Below are 23,047 nucleotides of genomic sequence, written 5' to 3'. Positions count from 1 at the left end.
ATAAGCCCCTCCCATTGTCTCCCATCCAAGAACAGTTACCAGTGTTAAACTGTTGCCAAATGAAACTCAAATCAAAAAGGGTAATATATACAGAACCACACTAACCATTTAAGGTGAGACTGTGGTTAAGCTTGGCCCGGGAGAATATAACCTGAGGGGAAACGTACATGGAGGTATTGTGAGGAAATAAAATTGAATTCATACCAGCAACTCGCCATTAGAGCGTCTGTGTGCGCGCATGCACACACATGAAATGGCTATACAGTCCGTCGTCATGAAATACCATAGAGCCAGGTGTTTGTATGGACCATTCCTGCCTCTAAGTAGGCAATAGGAGTTACAAAACAACATTGGTTGCTGTAAACCTATGTTCTGGTAACCTGATCTCTGTGACTCACAGACCACTGCTACCATAAATGATACATAACATGCCCACATAAATGAGGAAGACTTGGTCTTCATGGATTTTAAAAACAATTTCTGAGTGTGTATGTACATACAACGGAGAGATCAGTATACAGTATTCAAAGACGGACCTCATCTTCCCCCTATATACACACACTCCCTCACAAAAGAAAACAATTGAAAAACAGACCTCTGCCATCAGTGATTCAACATAGCATCAATACAATATAAAGGCAAACAAATACAAAATGTATAGGTACTTGTGAATCGAATAAAAAATATTGTATAAAATTAAATTACACACATCCTCTAACTACAGTTTTATACAGAGTGTACACTGAGTGTACAAAACATTGTCTTTCCATGACAGACTGACCAGCTGAATCCAGGTGAAAGATATGATCCCTTATTGATGTCACTTCAATTAGTGTAGATGAAGGGGAGGAGACAGGTTAAAGAAGGATTTTTAAGCCTTGAGCCATGGATTGTGTATGTGTGCCATTCAACGGGTGAATGGGCAAGACAAAGGATTTAAGTGCCTTTGAATGAGGTATGATAGTAGGTGCCAGGTGCACCGGTTTGAGTGTGTCAAGAACTGCAACGCTGCTGGGTTTATCCCGTGTGTATCAATACTGATCAACCACCCAAAGGACATCCAGCCAACTTGACACAGCTGTGGGAAGCATTGGAGTCAACATGAATTGAGGCTGTTCTTAGGGAAAGGGGTGGGGGGGTTCCCCCCAATAGTAGGAAGGTGTTCTTAATGGTTTTGTACACTCAGTGTTTATCCTGCCATTGAGATTAACATGGGCATTATCGGGAGCAGTAGTAATATCAGTAATTGCAGTAATTTTAGTAGGAACAGAACAGAGAAGGGGGCTGCAGGAACAGGTTTGTGGGTCAGAATGGTGGGATAGGTTGGGGGCAAGGGATGGACAGGGGTTGCCATTAGTTTTGGCTGAATAGACGAGGTAGGGTTTGTCACAACTCAGGCGGTGGTGGCTTTAAAAACAAAAACTGTCAGGAGAGTCATGTAATGTTTTTTTGTTTGTTTACATTTTCTGTCGTTAGCTTGTGCGTTCTTTGAAAACACACTGTCCCTCTATCTCTCTCAGTATTTTTTAGTGCAGGACAGAGTCCCCAGTGCTCTCCTCAGGTCTTTGGGCTAGGGCCCTCTCAGACTTTGATGTCCTCCTGGACACTCAGCTGGGACAGGGTCTTCTTGATGCGCAGGGCGGTGAGGCGGGCGGCTCCGTTGGCGTACCAACACTCCCTCATGATCTTCCCCATCACACGCAGGGTCTTGGGGGACGGGGAGGGAGAGAGAAAAGAGGAAGATAGATCAAGTACAGTGTTATATAAAGCTCAGGAAAATTGGACCAACAGTTGAGCGAACATGAGGAAAATGAGGTTAGAGGAAGTCATATGCACAAGGATAAATAAGCTTATCGAAACCACCAATGCATCCCCAGAGAACAAGCTCGCCAAATAAACATACTTCATTTAAAATACACCAGCATACAATGTAATACTGATAAGAAACCAGTGACACTTTCATATTAGTGAGTGACTGCTGTGTTTTCATAATAGGATTGTTTGATTGACCTCAAATGAACATGCATATCCATGTGTCCCTACCTCGTAGCTCTGCCACCAGTTGGGCACGTTGGGCCGTAGCTTCTGTTCACACACCAGCTTCCTCATCTCCTCTATGGAGGGGTCAGAGGGCACCAGGTCAAAGTACGGTAGCTGGTACTCCTCATGGATACCTCGGGGCAGAGGTCAAAGGTCAGGTAAGGTTTCTAATAAATTGTGAATTAAACTTTTAACTACAGTGAGATAGAGAGATGCATCCCAATTGACACCATTCTCCTTATATAGTGCACTACCACTTGGAGACGTATGGGCCCTCGTCAAAAATAGTGCACTATACAGGGAGCCCTATGGGCCCTGGTCAAAGGTAGTTGACTATATAGGGAACAGGGTGCCATTTGGGACCAGCCAGAGTGTGCTGAGGGGGAGCCTGTCTGACCTCCAGCGTTGCAGCGGCGTGTGATCTCCCAGTAAACCAGGCCCAGAGCGTAGATGTCTGCACACTTAAACGAATCAAAATGCCTCATGTTGATGCTCTCATCCAGAACCTCAGGGGCCATGTACCTGACAGAGAGAATGTGTGTTTTATTAAGCTGGGGTGGCATGAGGGTTATAAGTTGAGAAACCAAGTACTTCTTACGGTTGAGGACATGTGTGTGTTTGCACCTCTTTGTGCCCACTCTCTGGTTGGGGGCAATGTCTATGGTGTCGGTGGTGGACTCATGGCGCACGGCCAGCCCCAGGTCAGCAATGGCACAGGTACTGTTTTTCTTCACCAGGATGTTCTTAGACTTGAGGTCCCGGTGGGCAATACCAGGCTTACCTAGAGGAGGGCCGAGAGAGTGAGCCTACCTCACAATTACTGCATTCCTGGCAATCAATGGAAGTCATGTAACTGATCATTATGTTTGTGTGAAACGTGTGTTTTATGCTGTCCAATTCTTTTGAATCAAACAATCATAGATATCTGCAATATACCATTGTATACTACAGTAGACAAAAACGTAAATGTTCTTCCAGAATGACATCAATAATTGACCTATCAAGGAACATCTCTGTTGGTCTGAGTCAGTGCACTCAACAGAGATGCTTAAGTTTAGAGGGGCTGCTGTATAAGTCATACCGGGCAGATCCATAACCCAGACTCTGACCAGGCTGAATGGGAGAGCTGGCGTTTCCTACCAGCTATGAAGCATGGCCTATATTTACAGAGGCACACCCTCACCCTGTGTGCCCAGGATCTCCATGTGCAGGTGTGCCAGGCCGCTGGCAGCAGACAGTGCCAGTTTGATCATTCCCTCGATGGTGATGGAGTAACGGTTCAGGTAGTCAAACAGAGAGCCGTACTCGTGGTAGTCTGACACCAGCCACAGCTGGGTCCATGTGCCATTATCTATGACAGAAAGATTGTTGGACAATACGTTCAGAGACCAATGTTCAGACCCTACACCTAATACGAAAAACTGACCTGAACACCAGAAATCTACAAGCAGTGCTCTTCGAAGGGGAATATTTGTTGTGATGTCATAGAACGACGGCCAGTATTTTGTTACCTTTGTTGTCGGCGGCGATGAATCCCAGGATGTTTTCGTGGCGCAGCATAATGGTCTGGTAGATCTCAGCCTCGCGGAACCAGGAGCGTTCCTCTCTGGACGAAAAGATCTTCACCGCCACGTCTCCTCCTCTCCAGCGGCCACGCCACACTTCCCCGAAACGCCCTTTCCCTATAATCTCCTGCAGCACGATGGTCCTGGCCACTGTTCGCTGGACAAACAGAGGGAGGCCTGCACAGAGACACAGGACGAAGAAGACCAAGGCATATGGGACACAGAGACAAGGCAAAAAGAAAGAGGACTATACAGTCAGACAATCACATTGTGACACATGCCTAATATCAACCACATTTCCCCCTATGCATTTTGTTTTCTTCTATGGAAGACATTATTAAAGCTACAGTCACTAATCTCTTTTTTCCCTGTTTTGTGACTGCTTGAATTGATCAGAGCCCTAGTGTGGCTGTACTGACCGGAGCCTGATCCAGAGGTGGACATGTCATAAATGAGGTCCTGCAGGGTCTTGTCCTTGGCCATGTAGAGATGGTCACAGGAGGGGTCCTCCACCTCCAGCCTCTGCCTGTGGCTGTAGGCTTGCTGGTGGTACTGGAACAGGAACACACCCATGATTAGCAGCACACACAGCAGGCAGACGGGCCCTGCGACCACTGCTACCAGCTCCACTGGACCCCATTTACCATCAGGGCCAAAAACACCCCCCAGGCCCGGCCGAGACGTCACTGAGAGAGGGAAGAGAAAGAATCAGACTAAATACATATTTCACATTTCATGAGTGAACATAACACAATTCACTGAACTGTGTTTTGAGACCCTTGTCCTCTATTGTAGCAGACATCCTAGCCCTGTGGTTCGTAACGTGAGGTGTGCAACCTGGGACATGTGCTTGTGTGTGGCGGTATACAGCTTATATTCCATGGTCGAGGTCGAGACACTCACCAGAGGTTACTTTGAGGTCGAGACACTCACCAGAGGTTACTTTGAGGTCGAGACACTCACCAGAGGTTACTTCGAGGTCGAGACACTCACCAGAGGTTACTTTGAGGTCGAGACACTCACCAGAGGTTACTTTGAGGTCGAGGCTGTTGCAGTAGTTAGTGTAGCAGCAGTGTGTGTAGAGGAGGCCCTCAGCGCTCAGGCAGTAGAAGGGCTGGCCCGGGGGTACCAGCTTGTCCCGGGTGATGCAGATACGGATGTGCTGCTCCAGCCCATTGATGAAGGACGTGGAGGCCATGCAGGCCCCGTCTGTCTCACACTGGGAGCCAGTCTTCTCACACTGGGCTGTGGTGCAGTTACACCACAAAGCTGTACAGAGAGAGAGAGAGATTATTTCAATACTTTAGAATAATGGTTTGGATAAACTCAAAACATGCTCAAAGCTGTAATGTCATAAGAAGTTGTGCTGGCACTGCCACATAAAAAACATTTCATGACAATTTCACTCCACTGCATGAGATGCAAGTTTATATACAGCAGAGGGCGCTCATCGACAGCAGCAGTACCACACAGGGGCCCTTTGACAATTACATTTCCCTGGCACCAACTTAGTCCAGCGTGATCAAACGCACATCCTTTAGCGGGGTGCAGGGCCAAAGAAAGTTGGTATAAAATGAACAGAGGCCGTACAAATCAGCAGCTCCAGCAGGTATCTTTGTTCACAAAACAACATTTCGATCCTGCAAAGATGACCTGATGAAGATCTTTGCTGGATCAAAATGTTGTTTGTGGTGGAGCTTCTGAGTGTGCTGGCTCTATTTATTTTATACTGACACCAACTTTCCCTATGATCATGTCAGATAAAGCATTGGACTACATTAAAAAAAAAAGATTCACTGTGTTTATTACATTTTTCCTCCAACTGAACAACATAATTTCCCAGAGAATAACCAAACTATTTCAGCTTTTCTCTTGGAGAAAAATCAGACAGACGTCAACACTACTTTTTGTAAAGACATGTTGAAATAATAGCCAATGAGTTTATTAGAAAATAGCCCGAGATTTTAAAGAGAAATATATCTCCTTTTGATAAAGCTGGTAGCATGCTCCATCAGGATAGAGAAGGCTCCAGAGAGTGATTCAACATCTTCAGTATTTTAGGTCGCAGGGACTAGGACTAAGTTGACATTGTACAAATCTCTGGTCGTTGAAGAGGTAAACAACCCTTTAGTTTGATGATCCTTTAACAATCTTTTGAACTATACCTCTCAGAAATGTTTCAATTATTTACCATGCCCCAAATGGCATAATTTCACAAAACTAAGCAGATGCAGAAAAGTGTGTTGTTTGAAACCATTCCAGATGGGGACAAACATGTTTTTAACCCAAAAGGTCACAAAATTGACCCTATTAGCTAATGGTGTTTTTAACATCACAAGAGTACAACAAGACAGCACAACACCCCTACCCTACAGAGGTGGTTCATCCTGGAAATAGAGTATCAAAGGTAAATCAAACTGCGTGCCAAAGCTGGCCGTTTCAAAAAGACACGTTCAGCGGCAGGCCGGGAAACAATTATAGCCATTCCAGAGATGGATTGAGATCTCTACTTGGAAATAACTTGATTGTGCATGGACATTGGCAGTGTGGTGCAAGGGCAACAACCTCTCCCTCAATGTGACCAAGACTAAGGAGCTGATCGTGGACTACAGGAAAAGGCGGGCCAAACAGGCCCCCATTCACATCAATGGGGCTGTAGTAGTGGAGCGAGTCGAGAGTCTTAAAGTTCCTTACTGTCGACATCACCAAAGAACTATCATGGCCCAAACACACCAAAACAGTATGGCAACTGCTCGGCATTTGACCGTAAGGCGCTACAGAGGGTAGTGCGTACGGCCCAGTGGGGCCAAGCTTCCTGTAATCCAGGACCTATATAATAGCCGGTGTCAGAGGAAAGCCCATAAAATTGTCAGAGTCAGACTGTTTTCTCTGCTACCGCATGGCAAGTGGTAACGGAGCGCCAAGTCTAGGACCAAAAGGCTCCTTAACAGCTTCTACCCACAAGCCATAATAAGACTGTTGAACAATTAATCAGATGGCCACCAGACTATTACCTTGACCTCCCCCTCCATTTGTTTTGTACACTGCTGCTACTCGCTGTTTATCTATGCATAGTCACTTCACCCCAACCTACATGTACAAATTACCTCAACTAACCTGACTCGGTACCGGTACCCCCTGTATATAGCCTCCACATTGACTCTGTACCGGTACCCCCTGTATATAGCCTCCACATTGACTCTGTACCGGTACCCCCTGTATATAGCCTCCACATTGACTCTGTACCGGTACCCCCTGTATATAGCCTCCACATTGACTCGGTACCGGTACCCCCTGTATATCGCCTCATTATTGTGTTACTTTATTATTATATTTTATTTTATTTCACAGTAAGGCCTACACTTGTTGTATTCGGCACATGTGACAAATAAAGTTTGATTTGATTTCACATTGAGGGCTTCCACTATTTTAAAGTAGTAAACTAGGTGGGGATTCCTAACTTGTGAGTGATCAGCCGATGATAAGAGAATTGTATTTTTCTTTCAAATTGGTTTGCCTAGTTTGTAAATTGCTTTAAGCTATATCACCGCCAACTGGTGACACACAAGATTTGGTTCAAGACTCCAGTATTGCAAGTAGCGGTAAATCACAAATATTAGCTTTACATTTTTTCCCAAACATCAAAAGAATAAGAAAATGTACTACTTTAAAAATGGAGATAGCTCTAATGGAGTTGCCCATGCTATTACAGATGCCATAATGGCAGATACAAAATTGAGTACCTCTTTCCCTCTCTAGGATTCTAATCTCTCACAAGAATACAGTTCTGTTTTAAAAGGCCAGCTTGCTACCAATTTTCATGATTCCTCTCCTCCTAATTCGCCTATTGTCCACAAGTTCCATAACTAGCTAGCTAGTTCAAGCTAACGTTCTAAATAGGACAGAGCCTTCATTTTATTTAGCTAGCTAAGGAGAAAATATAAAGATTTGAGTGATGAGCAGAACTGATTTGAGTGATAAAAATTTAGGTAAGTTACCATTTTCTAGCTTACTTTTGTGACTGACTTTCCTTCACTGCCATAAACTGTTGTTAATAACCTGCACCTCATGTAACTATTTCACCTTGAACGCCTAGCCTGAAACAGGTTTTTGGATAATAATCACACAATATCAACCCAGTTCAGTAGACTTCTGTATGGGGAGTATGAGAGATTTTCACAGGTCTGTCAGACAGCAAGGTCAGCACAGCAGGCAGTGAGGTCTCTTTGGGTGAACCAGATCACAGAAATGACACACACACACGCACAGAATGAGAAGCAATTTTACAAGTTATTGCACATTGCAGACATCACAAGAAAGCTCAAAGACATCTGGGTAATTTGATACTCTCAACATACAGGCTCTATAATGGTAGACATACATGATGGAAGTGAGGTTCAAAGACAAAAAGGTCTGTCTGTTTAGTGCAGACAGCTTGCTTTTAAATAGTGGTGTTCTACTGACAGTGTTACTATAATCAGAAGTGGACTTTGCCCATACAATTTCATAATCCTTAATCAACATCACATTGGCCCTTTGTGTGGCGATTACAGGGAATTTGACCAACCCAGACTGAGCTGAGATCAGTGGGGGTAGGGGAGTGAACCCAGAATGTAGTTGTTGGGATAAGCCATCCTCCGGGTCAGCTTCTTGTGTACAGAGAGGGGTGATAAGACGAAAGGGGGTAACCCTAAAGTTTTTAGGAGTTTGTGGTCTGTACTGGAGGTTTGGGATTAGTCCCAGGCAGCCTACTCCTGAAAACTAGGACAGGGGAAGTAAAAACAAAGTAAAGGCAGAGAAGAGGCGTTCAATGTGTTTTAAACCCCTGCGGAGAGGGCTTCTTTTTGTGGTAGTGGTTTGTACAGAGGAGGGGGTTGACTTGTTTGAGCAGCTGCAGCTGTCATTAACCCAGTCTAGACAGTGACTGCCTCAGTGAAATTTTGGATAATTGAATTTCATTTGGGCACAGAGGCTGACATGGTGTGAAATTCCAATATTTTTTTTTTCTTCCATCATAGTCTGTAAATGACTTCAATGTTAACACCAGACCCTCTGTTGCATTTGTGTTTCCCACACAACACACATTCCCAGGAATGAAGGAAACATGAGCTTTTTGGTTTCCAGAAGGTTCGTCCTTTTGCAAATAGATTGATTAATAGGCTTAATGTTGATAGGAGCCTAATTAAAAGTGCAACTAGAACCTTGTGAAGATAAGAGTTCAAAAACATGGATAGCTACAGTAAAGTAGTGAGCGGAAAGAGCGGAAAGAGCTCTGCACGAAGCAGGCAGCACTCAGACAGGGAATAACTGATTAAGATACCCAGACGCCACCAGGCAGAAGAAGAAAAAGAAGAAAAAAACACACCACTGTACTCACCCCATCCCCTACCTCCCCGACTATCCCACTCCGATCGATACACAGGAAGTGTGTGTGTGTGTGTGCGCGCGTGCTTCTGTTATTGTATCTGGGCTCCCAGTCTTCTGATTCTATAGCAAAAGCTAGTTGGCTTTCTAGACACAGGTTCAGTGATCTTAAGCAGGCAGTGTGTTTCTCAAACAGTACTTAATCAGTGAGAATGGTTGGAGGCATGTTTACATTCACATGTTGGATTGACCATTGAGGCAAGACTACAATCTGGAGAAACTCTAGTATTAGAAAACATGCTAAATCAGATCGGTGAGAACATGTAGTGCTATGGTGGAACAAAATACGTTTCCATGTCGATCAATTCAAGGCCATAGCGAGGTCTGTTCAAAGAGTTCCCATTTTTAAACAGACAGTAAAACCTGATAGTTAATAGCTAGGAGGCCCAAACTTGTATCTGGTTATAATAATAAATTATGATAATTATTATTATTATTATTAGGTGAGTGTTTATATTTGTCCTATTTCAAGGGCACATTGGTGGATTTTTCACCTTGTCAGCTCGGGGATTCTAACTAATTATAGTGCCTAATGGAGTCTGGCCTCAGATACTCCAAGGACTCCCTAACACAGGTGTCCTTGGAATTCAGACAGGATGCATAGTCTCAATTTGAGGAGGGGGAAAAAAAACATTGAACATGACTACAGAAGATTCGATAATACAGTTATAGATAATACTAATAGAAAATGAGATAAGGAAAAACAGACCTCTTTCAATGACTGAATGACTCATGTAGTAGAAGATAATGCTGCAAGCATTTTACGAATACACGCCTCTCAATGTAATTACATGGCTGTTTCCCAAATCCCATGACTTACGTTTTCTTATCTCACTACCTCGCCCAGCTCCCTTGTTGTCCAGCTCCTCCCTTCCCATCCTCTATCTGAATCCCTCTCCCTTTCCAAATATCGCAAACCCAGGGAACGTGAGTTGGTCACTCACTGTAACCTCTCTTTGTCAAACATCTCAATCATACTGTTTCACACACACACACACACACACACACACACACACACACACACACACACACACACACACACACACACACACACACACACACATAATATCCTGTTTGCCTTTAAGCCTCCTTACTCTGATGCGGTTTATCAACAGGCACGTACATGCAAAATTAAAGGCCATGGATTTTTTTACATTTTCTTTAAAAAAAGTAAACCCTTTCACCTCCCAACCTTGGCACAAGAACAGCTGTGGTTTAAAGCTTCCCCTGGGCTTGAGCGAAGTAATCATTTATTTGGGGGCTTTTATTTGGTGTGGTTTAGAAATTAACACGTGCACACCCACCTGCCCATTTGTGTCTGAGGGGTGTTTCAGTTTCAGCTACTATGCTGTGGGAGTATTCCCACGTCAGAAGGGAAAAAACATTTCTTAATGACATCTGTGGCCTTGACTCATACAGACTACACACACACACTGTAAAATTATATCACTAGATTAATGCTTAGGGGTGGAGCCTATTATATATATATATATATATATATATATATATATATTGTTATCTCATACATCAAATCGACCCCAATGTGTACATTTCAAAAGGCAAAAATATGAGTTAGCCTAAATATGACTTTAAATAGACCCATAAGAAAGGCAATCTATGTACAGTACCAGTCAAAAGTTGACACACCTACACATTCAAGGGTTTTTCTTTATTGTTAGTGTTTTCTACAATGTAGAATAAGATTGAAGACATCAAAACCATGAAATACATCTAGTAACCAAAAAGTGTTAAAAACAACAAAACAAAAAACAAATCAAAATATATTTTATATGTGAGATTCTTCAAAGTAGCCACCCTTTGCCTTGATGACAGCTTTGCGCACTCATTACATTCTCTCAACCAGCTTCACCTGGTATGCTTTTCCAACAGTCTTGAAGGTGTTCCCACATATGCTGAGCACTTATTGTTTGAGATGAGTTGGACAACCTCATTTGGGTTGAGGTCGGGTGATTGTGGAGGCCAGGTCATCTGATGCAGCCCTCCATCACTCTCCTTCTTGGTCAAATAGCCCTTACACAGCCTGGAGGTGTGTTGGGTCATTGTCCTATTGAAAAACAAATGATAGTTCCACTAAAACAAACCAGATGGGAGGGTATATCGCTGCAGAATGCTGTGGTAGCCATGCTGGTTAAGTGTGCCTTGAATTCTAAATAAATCAGTGTCACCAGCAAAGCACCCCCACACAGTCACACCTCCTCCTCCATACTTCACGATGGGAACCACACATGCGAAAGACATCCGTTCACCAACTCTGCATCTCACAAAGACATGGTGGTTGGAAGGAAAAATATCACATTTGGACTCATCAGACCAAAGGACAGATTTCCACCGGTCTAATGTCAATTGTTCCTGTTTCTTCTTATTGGTATCCTTTAGTAGTGGTTTCTTTGCAGCAAATCGACCATGAAGGCCTGATTCACGCAGTCTCTTCTGAACAGTTGATGTTGAGATGTGTCTGTTAGTTAAACTCTGTGAAGAATTTATTTAGGCTGCAATGTCTGAAGTGCAGTTAATTCTAATGAACTTATCCTCTGCAGCAGAGGGTACTCTGGGTCTTCCTTTCCTGTGGTGGTCCTCATGAGAGACAGTTTCATCATAGCGTTTGATGGTTTTGCTCTTGACAAAACTTTCCGAATTGACTGACCTTCATGTCTTAAAATAATGATGGACTGTTGTTTCTCTTTGCTTATTTGAGTTGTTCTTGCCATAATATGGACTTGGTCTTTTACCAAATAGGGCCATCTTCTGTATACCACCCCTACCTTGTCACAACAACTGATTGTCTCGAAGGAAGGAAATTCCACAAATTCACTTTTAACAAGGCACACCTGTTAATTGAAATGCATTCCAGGTGACTACCTCATGAAGCTGGTTGAGAGAATGCCAAGAGTGTGCAAAGCAGTCATCTCAAGTATATTTTGATTTGTTTAGCACTTTTTCAGTTACTACATGATTCCATGTGTTATTTCATAGTTTTGATGTCTTCACTATTATTCTACAATGTAGAAAATAGTAAAACGAATGAAATAGCCTGTAATGAGTAGGTGTGTCTGAACTTTTGACTGGTACTGTCAATTATTTTACCATTGGGGTGATTACAATGCTGGACAATGCCATGGCACCTTCTGGACATTTGATATCCAGTCACAGACCTTTTTTTGCGCACACACATGCCATGATCCAGCACACATGAACTCAAGAAGGTTGTTATTTTATGTTGTTATTGAATTTGTATAATTTTTGATGAAAGTTTCACAACATCTTTTTTTGCCATTAAGTTAAAAGCACTTTTAAAAAGGAAATATGGCTTATATAAATCTAGATGCAAGTCTTTTAGATAAAATGGGAGGACCTTGATGAGATTTCAAATACACACCACAAACTGCATCTGAGTTATTGTACAGGATCTGAGCGCAGATCTGAGTACACACAGACACACCGCAAAAGTACACACGTCAAGTGGCCCTGTGCTGAATGTGTGGCAAGGTTATTCACTGGCACTATAGTAAAACATATACAATAAATAGGCTGTACAACTTACAATGTCTACACAGACAGGCTAGGCCTTACTTGGGAGAAAGGAGGTGGTGTAGAAGTAAAGTGAGTGAGAGGAAATGTTTTCAACAGCAATGTGTTTTTTTTCTCCGTTTTTAGAGAATGCTGTGATGCTCAAGACTGTCGAAGAAATAGTGTGGCAGGGCAAACACTTGAGGAGCATGGTTGTGTTAAAAGCAGGGGTTTGGCGTGTTACTAAAGTCAAGCACAGTACAGGTATTGTTTGGCGACAGGGCTGTGTGAAGGGAGTGGGGGAGGGAGAGAGGAGAAAAAGGGTACAGTAGAGAGAAGGAGAAAAAAGGCTAACTGTGCACATTGTATTGCTTTGTATATTGTGATGTAGCCTAAGGACACTTCACTTTAAATGTATGGCAAACAAAGAAATACAACTCTGTTGACTACTTTTAATGACTACATTGACTACTTTAAACAATTTACACTGAACATTTTACAACACTTTTACTGGAAGAACTGTGCAGATGCAAAGTTTGGTGACATAATTTCAGTAAAATTGGCCTCTGTTTTTTTATGCGACCACATGAAAACTGTTAAAATAGGCCTATCTGCTCCGAATTAAGATTCAAAGATGTCGGCAGAAAGAATAGGGTGTCAGCTACAGATGTAGGATCTTCATTTCAGCCAGTTTGTTACACCTGGAAAATAATCATGTAGTGGTTGATACATTGTTCATTATAGCAAATCAAGTCTGACATTTTAAAGTGGAAATTATAAACTATAAACTTTTTAAACCTTGAATACACTACAATTTTGCATTTCTTGCTGGGGCAGGAACATTCTCAGAAACAAAAGAGTGATCAACATCCTACATCTGAATGACAAGACACCTTGAGTTTGAAAAAAAAAATATTTTGGTTTATTGAACTACACGCTAAGTGAAGTGGATTTACACCCGGTAACAGAATTGCAGTAACGAATTCCATCATGGGTCTCTGATCTGTAATACACAGAAATTCATAATTATGGATATGAAAGGAAGGCTCTGAAAGCATGGCTCTACAGTGTGACCATTTTACGCAAATATGCACCTGAATATTTAGGAGCACCAGTGCACCAGCGACTCCTGTGACGGGCCGGGTGCAGTGCACGCTAACCAAGGTCGCCAGGTGCACGGTGTTTCCTCCGACACAGCGTTAATTTGTTGGAGGAAACATTGTCCAGCTCCCCTAACCCAGACGACGCAGGGCCAATTGTGAGCCGCCTTACCGGTCTTCTGGTCACGGCCGGCAGTGACATAGCCAGGGATCGAATGCAGGTCTGTAGTGACACCTCAAGTGCTGCATTGCCTTAAACACCATAGTACCCTCCAAACTCTTCATCAAGCTCGAGACCCTGGGTCTCGACCCCGCCCTGTGCAACTGGGTACTGGACTTCCTGACGGGTCGCCCCCAGGTGGTGAGGGTAGGTAACAACATCTCCACCCCGCTGATCCTCAACACTGGGGCCCCACAAGGGTGCGTTCTGAGCCCTCTCCTGTACTCCCTGTTCACCCACGACTGCGTGGCCAAACACGCCTCCAACTCAGTGGTAGGCTTGATTACCAACAACGACGAGACGGCCTACAGGGAGGAGGTGAGGGCCCTCGGAGTGTGGTGTCAGGAAAATAACCTCACACTCAACGTCAACAAAACTAAAAGAGATGATTGTGGACTTCAGGAAACAGCAGAGGGAACACCCCCCTATCCACATCGATGGGACAGTAGTGGAGAGGGTAGTAAGTTTTAAGTTCCTCGGCGTACACATCACAGACAAACTGAATTGGTCCACCCACACAGACAGCATCGTGAAGAAGGCGCAGCAGCGCCTCTTCAACCTCAGGAGGCTGAAGAAATTTGGCTTGTCACCAAAAGCACTCACAAACTTCTACAGATGCACAATCGAGAGCATCCTGTCGGGCTGTATCACTGCCTGGTACGGCAACTGCTCCGCCCACAACCATAAGGCTCTCCAGAGGGTAGTGAGGTCTGCACAACGCATCACTGGGGGCAAACTACCTGCCCTCCAGGACACCTACACCACCCGATGTCACAGGAAGGCCATAAAGATCATCAAGGACAACAACCACCCGAGCCACTGCCTGTTCACCCCGCTATCATCCAGAAGGCGAGGTCAGTACAGGTGCATCAAAGCAGGGACCGAGAGACTGAAAAACAGCTTCTATCTCAAGGCCATCAGACTGTTAAACAGCCACCACTAACATTGAGTGGCTGCTGCCAACACACTGACTCAACTCCAGATACTTTAATAATTAGAATGGATGGAAATTGATGTAAAATATATCACTAGCCACTTTAAACAATGCTACTTAATATAATGTTTACATACCCTACATTACTCATTTCATATGTATATGTATATACTGTACTCTATATCATCTACTGCATCTTTATGTAATACATGTATCACTAGCCACTTTAAACTATGCCACTTTGTTTACATGCCCTACATTACTAATCTCATATGTATATACTGTACTATATACTGTATATACCATCTCCTGCATCTTGCCTATACCGTTCTATACCATCACTCATTCATATATCTTTATGTACATATTCTTTATCCCTTTACACTTGTGTGTATAAGGTAGTAGTTTTGGAATTGTTAGGTTAGATTACTCATTGGTTATTACTGCATTTTCGGAACTAGAAGCACAAGCATTTCGCTACACTCGCATTAACATCTGCTAACCATGTGTATGTGACAAATAAATTTGATTTGATAAACCACTGCGCCACTCAGGAGGCCCCTCCATTTCAGATTGTTCTGAAATTGTTTCTGTAGTTAGAAACAGATAAGATTAGCATTCCTGCAACATTATTTTGTTGAAGTATAACTTGATCTGAGGAATTAAGATAATTGATTGGACCCAAATTGGTCATTTGAAATTATAGGACTCATAACATTTAATAAATATTGTACATAATATCTGATTTGGACCCAAAGCATTTTTAACAATAGCTAGGTTTCCATCAAATTGGTGACAGATTTTCACGTGAAAGTTTCCCACCAGAAATGCGTTTCCATCAAATTGACTTGAGGATAAAAGGCTTTGCGTGATGACCCAGTGCACATAAATACCTTTTGCGGTTAAATGGGTTTCCATCGCATTTTCATGGTTTTCTCACCAAAAAATTGTTTTGTTATAAAGTGAGTGTGCCCACTCTGGTATTGGCACATGTGCTCTAGCCCAGAGTTTCATCTGCAGCCTAATAAACTGCATCCATTTCCAACAAGTTGTAGTGGTAGGTCCACACATTTTTTGCATGCCCCCAATTTTATTTCGATATGATTGTTATTATTTCAATATTTGAGCATAAAAGCTTTTCCACCGACATTTCTCTCATAATTAATTTTATTGACACAAAAATACCTCATCCTGTCTACTGTATTTTGTTTTGTCGACATTTGGAAAGTTTACCATTAGGCCAGTCATACATTTTTTATCCGACATGTACTTTACTGGCTAAAGAAATGTTGGATGGAAAACTGGTTAATGGATAAGACATGGGGATTCCAAATAAATGGTCAAAAGCCACCCACACCAATCAGTATGGAGCTGCGGCTTGGAGTATTGTTTCTAGTATTTATTCCTAGTGAATTTTTCCCCTTATTCAGAGGAATTAGTAATTGACATTGTTAGGTTTATATCCAATCCTACATTCTGAAATTACCAGGTTCTGACCACTGTTCCTGCTAGACGGTGATTTAAAAAAAAAAAAGATTATTGGAGTGGTATCACAGCTCCCCCTTGCAGTAAGTCTCCGTGGCGAAATGGATGCCATATACTTAAAATGTTTCCAAACTTTGCATCGTATTTAGTGTCGCCAGAGTCTGTCAATAGAACAGGAAGTTACCAAACCACAGAACAAGATGAAAATGTGGTTTTAGGCAATGAATTTAAATAATTAGTACTCACTTATAGGAATGGATAGGCCTATTGGAATAGTAAAGTTAAATAATACACATTATATGACTGTTGCCTCACGTTTTAGTTTGTGATGGTAATTACATTTGTTTTTGATGATGATTATTAGGTTGAGGTCGCTAGCGACAGTATCTTCAACCTAGGGTTCGTTCGTAAATTCACTCTGGCTATCTACTCGGATTTCAGAGCACTCTCGTCTGAGTGTGCCAGAGCGCAGAATAACTGATGAATTTACGAACGCTCAACACCCATTGAATATGGCCGGTGTGAGTAAACATCTGAAAAAAAAAGCTTAATTAAAATTGTTTCCAGCAGCAAAGTTACAACCAACAATGCTCTGGATAACATGAAAACAGCCTAACCAGCTCTGCTAGCAAGCTAGGGTGCGTTTGTAAATTCACTTTGGAGTGACAAAGAGTGCACTCTGGTCGTTCGTAAATTCAGAGCGTTGCCAGATTGGCTATTTACAAACTGACAACGTTAGCTTGAGTGCTTTAATGCCGTTGTGAGGTCAGAACGCGGATCAAACCTACTTCTCGGCCAGAGCGTCCAGTGTGCACTCTGAACGCTCCAACAGCGAAATGTTCTGAATTTACGAACTGTCAACCTCTGAATTTACAAACGCCCTGTGCGCACTCTGGCACTCCAGATTGAATTTACAAACACACCTCTAGTCTTGCAGCTCTTTAGCTAGCTAGCTAGCTAGCTACTCTGTAAACTAGCTTGACTTGCTAGAAAATTAGATAAACAAGTTGAGGAAAAACTAACTAAACAAAACATTTTATACATGTTTTATTATCACCTGAAACAATGTTTCTTCTGTCTTGAATTTAAAGGTCATATTTTGCAATGTCCCAAAATAAATGCGATCTCTGACAAGAAAATAGGCTCTCCTCCATCTTGTCTTGTTGTGAAACCCTATGCTCTCTGTCCAGTAGTAGCGAATGAGATTGTGTGAAGATGACGTATAGCATAATGAAATACATCACGATGTGTATGGGGCATAACCTTCCACAGAGTTAAATTATTTTCCAGAGAAGGCATAGAGAAAAATATGCCTAATGTCATTGATCACATCAACAATGGGTTTATCCAACTCATAATGGTAAACTAGATCATCCTAAAGTTAGTTACTTAACTTTGCAGACTCAACAGATAAAGCTATAGAAAAGGACATGTTTAAATGGGTATATTAGGCTAAGTGACAAAAGTTGAGAAGAGCAATCAAATAGGCCCACAGAAAGAAACAGAATTTAAAAAAAAGTTTAAATAGGCTGAGACTTTCACAATAAATCACAGTTGTAAAGAGAAGCTGTGATAATTTAGTCCAGGCTATTATCACCATTCATTCCAGTAGATTAGATAACAAACTGGAAAATCTCCATTACTCCATTGTTTGGGCATTTTTAATCTCCACACATGGATACAACCAAGCCCCCTGCCCTGCCCAGAGAAAAAGGTCCATATACATGCAATCTGTATTTACACTGTTGGACACTCTTTTGAAGCCACAAGCGCCCAACCATATCATCCATGTTATTCAAACATTAGGAGTTCACGATCAAGGGCTTTTTTAAAGAGACTAGGACTGAGTGTCTATAGACCTTGAAGCCTCTTCTCTCTACATGTACGAAACACGCTAAAGGCCATGGAGAGAGAGAACTGAGGCCGAGTTCTGTTTACTCATTTATGCTTTTCATAAATGTATATGTTATCCAGTAATGATAAACTAACTCAGGCTGATTGGTAGAACAACACACAATGGCCCGTTTCGCAATGTACTCCAGCTCTTCGAAGCTAAATAGGTCAGCCTCAGACACCAGCTTGCTAAACCATTGTGTTGTAGTCTCAGCAAAAGCGTTTAGGGCTGCACTTTAAAACCACGACACTTGCTATCTTGTTTGCAGAGTTTACAGTTCACACACCAAAATAAACGGCTAAAAAAACAGATTTTCACAGGAAATGACGACAAAAACATAAAATCAAATTTGGGAATAAGGAACTCATACCTTACTTGATGAGGAATCTGAGTGAGCACATTTACATGCTTTGATATTGAATATTATGAGGTAGTTTATGATAAATAAATAAACTAATATTTCCATATTCGTTTTTGAGAATACAGCAAATTAATTAAACTTTGATTAGATGACTCAAGGCAATTTGTTAAACCACTGCTTTTTGGATTCTTGTGAATTGTATCAAGGAATGGTGGAAGGTCCTTGGTAGACAACCTTGGCTGTTCATCCCAAATCCTAAAAACTGTGCTATGTCTGAGATGTTTACTAACGCGATCCAAGTATCTATCCAATTAGCTTCTAGCTGGCCAGAGAACTAACGTTATGATATTCTCAAGCAGTTAGTTAGCTAGCTATAAAGCATATTTAAACATAACGTCAAACAGTGTAGGTAGCTAGCTAGCTAGCTGATTCTCTTATTTTCATCTCTATTGCAATACTATTAGCCGTAAACAATCAGGTTCAATTAGCTAACTCGACTTGCTTTATACCAAATCCGTGCGCCATGTTGTGCTATTACTAAGCAATGTAAATTCCATTCACAAACAGAGCAAGTAAATACACAGGCGGCAATAAAAACTTAATCGGAAAAACATTACACTTACCATCATAAATTCCAAATATGCAAACCAGGACGAGAATAATTAACCAAATTAGATTCTTAGCCATGATCGCTATATTCCCATTGCATTGCATTAATATTTGGGCTAGTAGTGTGGTATTGACAGCGGAGCGGACAAAAACACACAGCTCCAGTCAGACAACAGACAGACAGACAGACACGTTGAAGGGGGTGAGTGGAGGATTTAATTAAAGGGGAGTAACGGCTAACTAGTTCTTATTATTGAAGTATGTCGATAAAATAAAGTTGGTAGGCCCTCTAGAAAACACAATGTAAGGCTTGTATTATCTGGTCAAGGCTTAAAACGTAAACTTTTAAAATCAGGTGGTTTACATATTGAATATGCCTTTAACCTTGTAGCTATACACCATGTAGCTATACACCATGTACCACACACATAATATAACCTTACATGATCTCTATGATACCCATGGGGGACGGTGGGCGCAACTTTCACTGGGGACGGGAACGGGGGACATGGGCCCCCCACATGAAATTGCATTTTTGTGTGCCCTATCATTTCACTTGTGATACATTATGGGGGGTACTTTAGGACCATGCGGACGCCTCAGAGCGGTCTGGTAGGTTTGTGTGCAGAATGGATTTAGGACCGCGCAGACACCACCTGTGTGAAGGCAAAGCTTCTGAAAGGCTGGCGTATAAGGACCAGCACAGGAGAGATGAACAGTGGCAGCTGTTGTCTGTGTTGTGCTTTTTCTCCAAGTTGAAAAAGCAATGAGATCAGAAACTGCCTACTCTTTAGTTGACTGATCTAGCAGGCAAGGTAACTGCAATTTGACAGAAAAAAATATTTATTCCCAGTGATGAGCTAGTAGTGTAACCGACATTTTAATTCAGCTAACGTTTCATTTCGACTGAAGTGAATGAACTACTAGGAATTCATTAAATTGTATAATATAATTAAATTATATAAATATTTTGCTTCTATGTGTCAAATAGAAATCATAGAGATCATGTGTTTATAGATTGTGTATAGGCCTGTCTCCCAAATTAATATTCTCTTAATGCCAGACTGGGTTCAAATGCCTTCTGTTTAATATTTCTGTATTTATTTATCAGTCTGGTTGAAGGTGCTACACAATATTGATTATTGAATTATCATAGATCTAGTTCAGTCTTATCAATAACTTAAACATATTTAATAATGATCTCTTACCTAGAAGGGCCATGGGTAATAATAGATTGTGTAGAAATGCAGACAATGAGCTTTAGATGTCAGACAGATACCACATCCCTTAGCAGACTATGCTACTGAACTTCTGAAAAATAAGCAGTGTGAGTGTATTGACATTGACACTATACATTTAGAAAAGGGGACACAGAAACCAAATCCATCCTTCCTCCTAGACATCCCTTCCTCCTAGACACCGAAATGTGCCTTTAGGCTGGATGCAGTACAGTAATTAGTCTGTTCTCATTGTATTGTGTTACATTGTAGAGGCATCAGAGTTACCTCATACTGTCCTTCCACTCAGCCCCACCTTGAGTTGATGTATGCATTGACAGTAGAAGAGGGTGTGGCCCTGCACACGTATGTCACCCATGCTAGTTTTATCCAGTTTATTCTATCTATCTATCTATCTATCTATCTATCTATCTATCTATCTATCTATCTATCTATCTATCTATCTATCTATCTATCTATCTATCTATCTATCTATCTATCTATCTATCTATCTATCTATCTATCTATCTATCTATCTATCTATCTATCTATCTATCTATCTATCTATCTATCTATCTATCTATCTATCTATCTATCTATCTATCTATCTATCTATTTCACACAGAAACAAACACAGACACAGACACACACACACACACACACACACACACACACACACACACACACACACACACACACACACACACACACACACACACACACACAATTGCTGCACACACATTCAAAAATAGTTTTTCACTTCATAGAAAGTATCCAGTATTACGCTATTTAATGCAGTCATAAAGAACAGTATAGTGTTCAATGCAATGCACCTCTGTCTTGCTGTATGTATCCTCCCAACATTCCTCTCGGAACCTAAAATACGATTACCATCTAGATGACAAACACAGTGAAGCACTCGTGATCTTTATCGCTCTCTCGTTTTTTTTTAAATAGAAGGAAGCTCTTTTTTACTCTGTAACTCTCCGTGTGTCCAGCAGTCAAAGAAAGAAAAGTGCAGCAATTTACTGAAAATAAAGTTTGTAACTTTACTTAATTAAATCAGTCATCCATGATTATTGACCCTACTATAGACTAATTACATTTTCAAGTATTTGCTTATAGGTTGAACTCTTTTGAACTAGCTCTAGACCATAATATAGTGTGTCCTCCAACTTGATAGGGTTATTGGTCTGCACATCATGGTGGCGCATGCCCCTGGCCCCCCGTCAACTCCCAGTTGCCAGACTGACCAGACAGGCGGAGTCTTTGAAGGGGTATTATCTCTCTGAATTTCACTGAATCCCACACATACTGTACAGATATATACAGCCATACCCCAGACAAAATACTGTACTATACTATGCTCTAAATACTGTAGTATTTTTATAATTATATACTATAGTATTCACTATAGTGTTTTTGCGGAAGTATGCTATAGTATTCACTGTAGTGTTTTTGCGGAAGTCTACTGTAGTATTCATTTTCGTGTTTTTGTGGACTTTACTGGAGTAAAATGCTACAGTATGCACTACATGATCTAGGGATACTACAATGTGGAGAATAGTATTCTCCAGTATACTAATATTATATAGTAAGCACTACACGTCGAGGGATACTACAGTGTGTAGTATAGAATTCTCCAGTATACTACAACATTCTAAAGTAAGCAATACATGATCAAGGGATAATACAGTGTGTAGTATAGTATTCTGTAGTATACTACAAAATTATATTGTAAGCACTACAGAATTGAGGGATACTACAGTGTGCAGAATAGTATTATACTGTATACTACAACATTCTATATAGCAAGTACTACATATAATCAAGGGATATTACAGAGTGTAGTATAGTATTCTACAGTATACTAAATTTTATCAAAGTTTACTACAGAATACTATAGAATTCTATAGTAAGTACTATAGTATTCTATAGGAAACTGTACTATGTTTCTATGTGGGAGGCCTACACATAGCCTACACAGAGCGAAGGGTAGAGAGCAAACACTGCCTTCAACCCCATACTGACCAACTGTAAGACACACTATGGCTGATGAATAGGAGTGTGAGACTGAAATGCAAGACTTTAAAAATAGAAATGTAAGGGTTTGAGTTCTTAGTAGAGAACTATGAATCCAACGAGCCAATGTGATTGATGTATAATTTTTTCATTAGTGTTGTGTATTACAGTCTGATCTTCAAAGTATTTTGTATTCACTTATTGTACTTAGGCCCTCTTACCCTGATCGTATTTACAGACGAAGTCTCAAGTAAAGCAATGAGGAATGTAAAAAGAGAAACAAGGTCGCTCTCTGCTGGCAGGCTTGAGGTAATGCGCAGGCTAAGTGAAATCTGTTTTTTTTTTACCTACAAAAATAAAACGGTGCCAACTCTGCACCAGCGCGTGCTTATGTCTGGCTCATCCATCAGATTTGTTTTTAGATACTTAATGATGGTATGGCCAGAACTAACTTCCCATTACCTTTAACTTCGTTCCCCATCTCAGACTGAGATTTTGTAGTTTGGAAGTTACATATCTTGAAAACTTGATTGCTGACATGCAAAACATTTTGGGAATATATCAACAATGGACTAATGAAACAATTACCAAAGGGTAGTTTTTGGTTGGAGTTTTCCTTTAAGTTGTCCCAAGTTGTCTTAAAAATAT

The 23,047-nt window shown here is 41.4% G+C and overlaps 1 protein-coding gene across 1 annotated transcript; it reads right to left on the bottom strand.

Moving 5' to 3' along the window:
* Positions 1-1,067: 1,067 nt before the first annotated feature.
* Positions 1,068-19,345, bottom strand: LOC112217555 (activin receptor type-1B). Its single transcript, XM_024377912.2, has 9 exons — positions 19,175-19,345; positions 4,629-4,874; positions 4,025-4,291; positions 3,552-3,782; positions 3,224-3,391; positions 2,665-2,821; positions 2,438-2,562; positions 2,044-2,174; positions 1,068-1,707 (listed from the first exon to the last, which is right to left on the bottom strand). Exons 1-9 carry the CDS (start codon positions 19,263-19,265, stop codon positions 1,582-1,584), a joined length of 1,542 nt encoding a protein of 513 aa, XP_024233680.1. The 5' UTR covers positions 19,266-19,345; the 3' UTR covers positions 1,068-1,581.
* Between the last annotated feature and the right edge of the window lie 3,702 nt (positions 19,346-23,047).

Source organism: Oncorhynchus tshawytscha, linkage group LG02, assembly GCF_018296145.1.
Source record: "Oncorhynchus tshawytscha isolate Ot180627B linkage group LG02, Otsh_v2.0, whole genome shotgun sequence".
NCBI lineage: Eukaryota > Metazoa > Chordata > Actinopteri > Salmoniformes > Salmonidae > Oncorhynchus > Oncorhynchus tshawytscha.
Note: the sequence above shows the minus strand (reverse complement) of the source record. Positions and strands in the feature narration are given on the sequence as shown.

Excerpts from the sequence above, each read along its gene's own strand:
- LOC112217555 (XM_024377912.2), bottom strand. The coding sequence starts at position 19,265 with ATGCAATGCAATGGGAATATAGCGATCATGGCTAAGAATCTAATTTGG. Across the intron at positions 4,292-4,628 it reads CGACCTCAAAGTAACCTCTG|TGACGTCTCGGCCGGGCCTG; the intron begins GTGAGTGTCTCG and ends TCCCTCTCTCAG. Across the intron at positions 3,783-4,024 it reads CACCTCTGGATCAGGCTCCG|GCCTCCCTCTGTTTGTCCAG; the intron begins GTCAGTACAGCC and ends GTCTCTGTGCAG.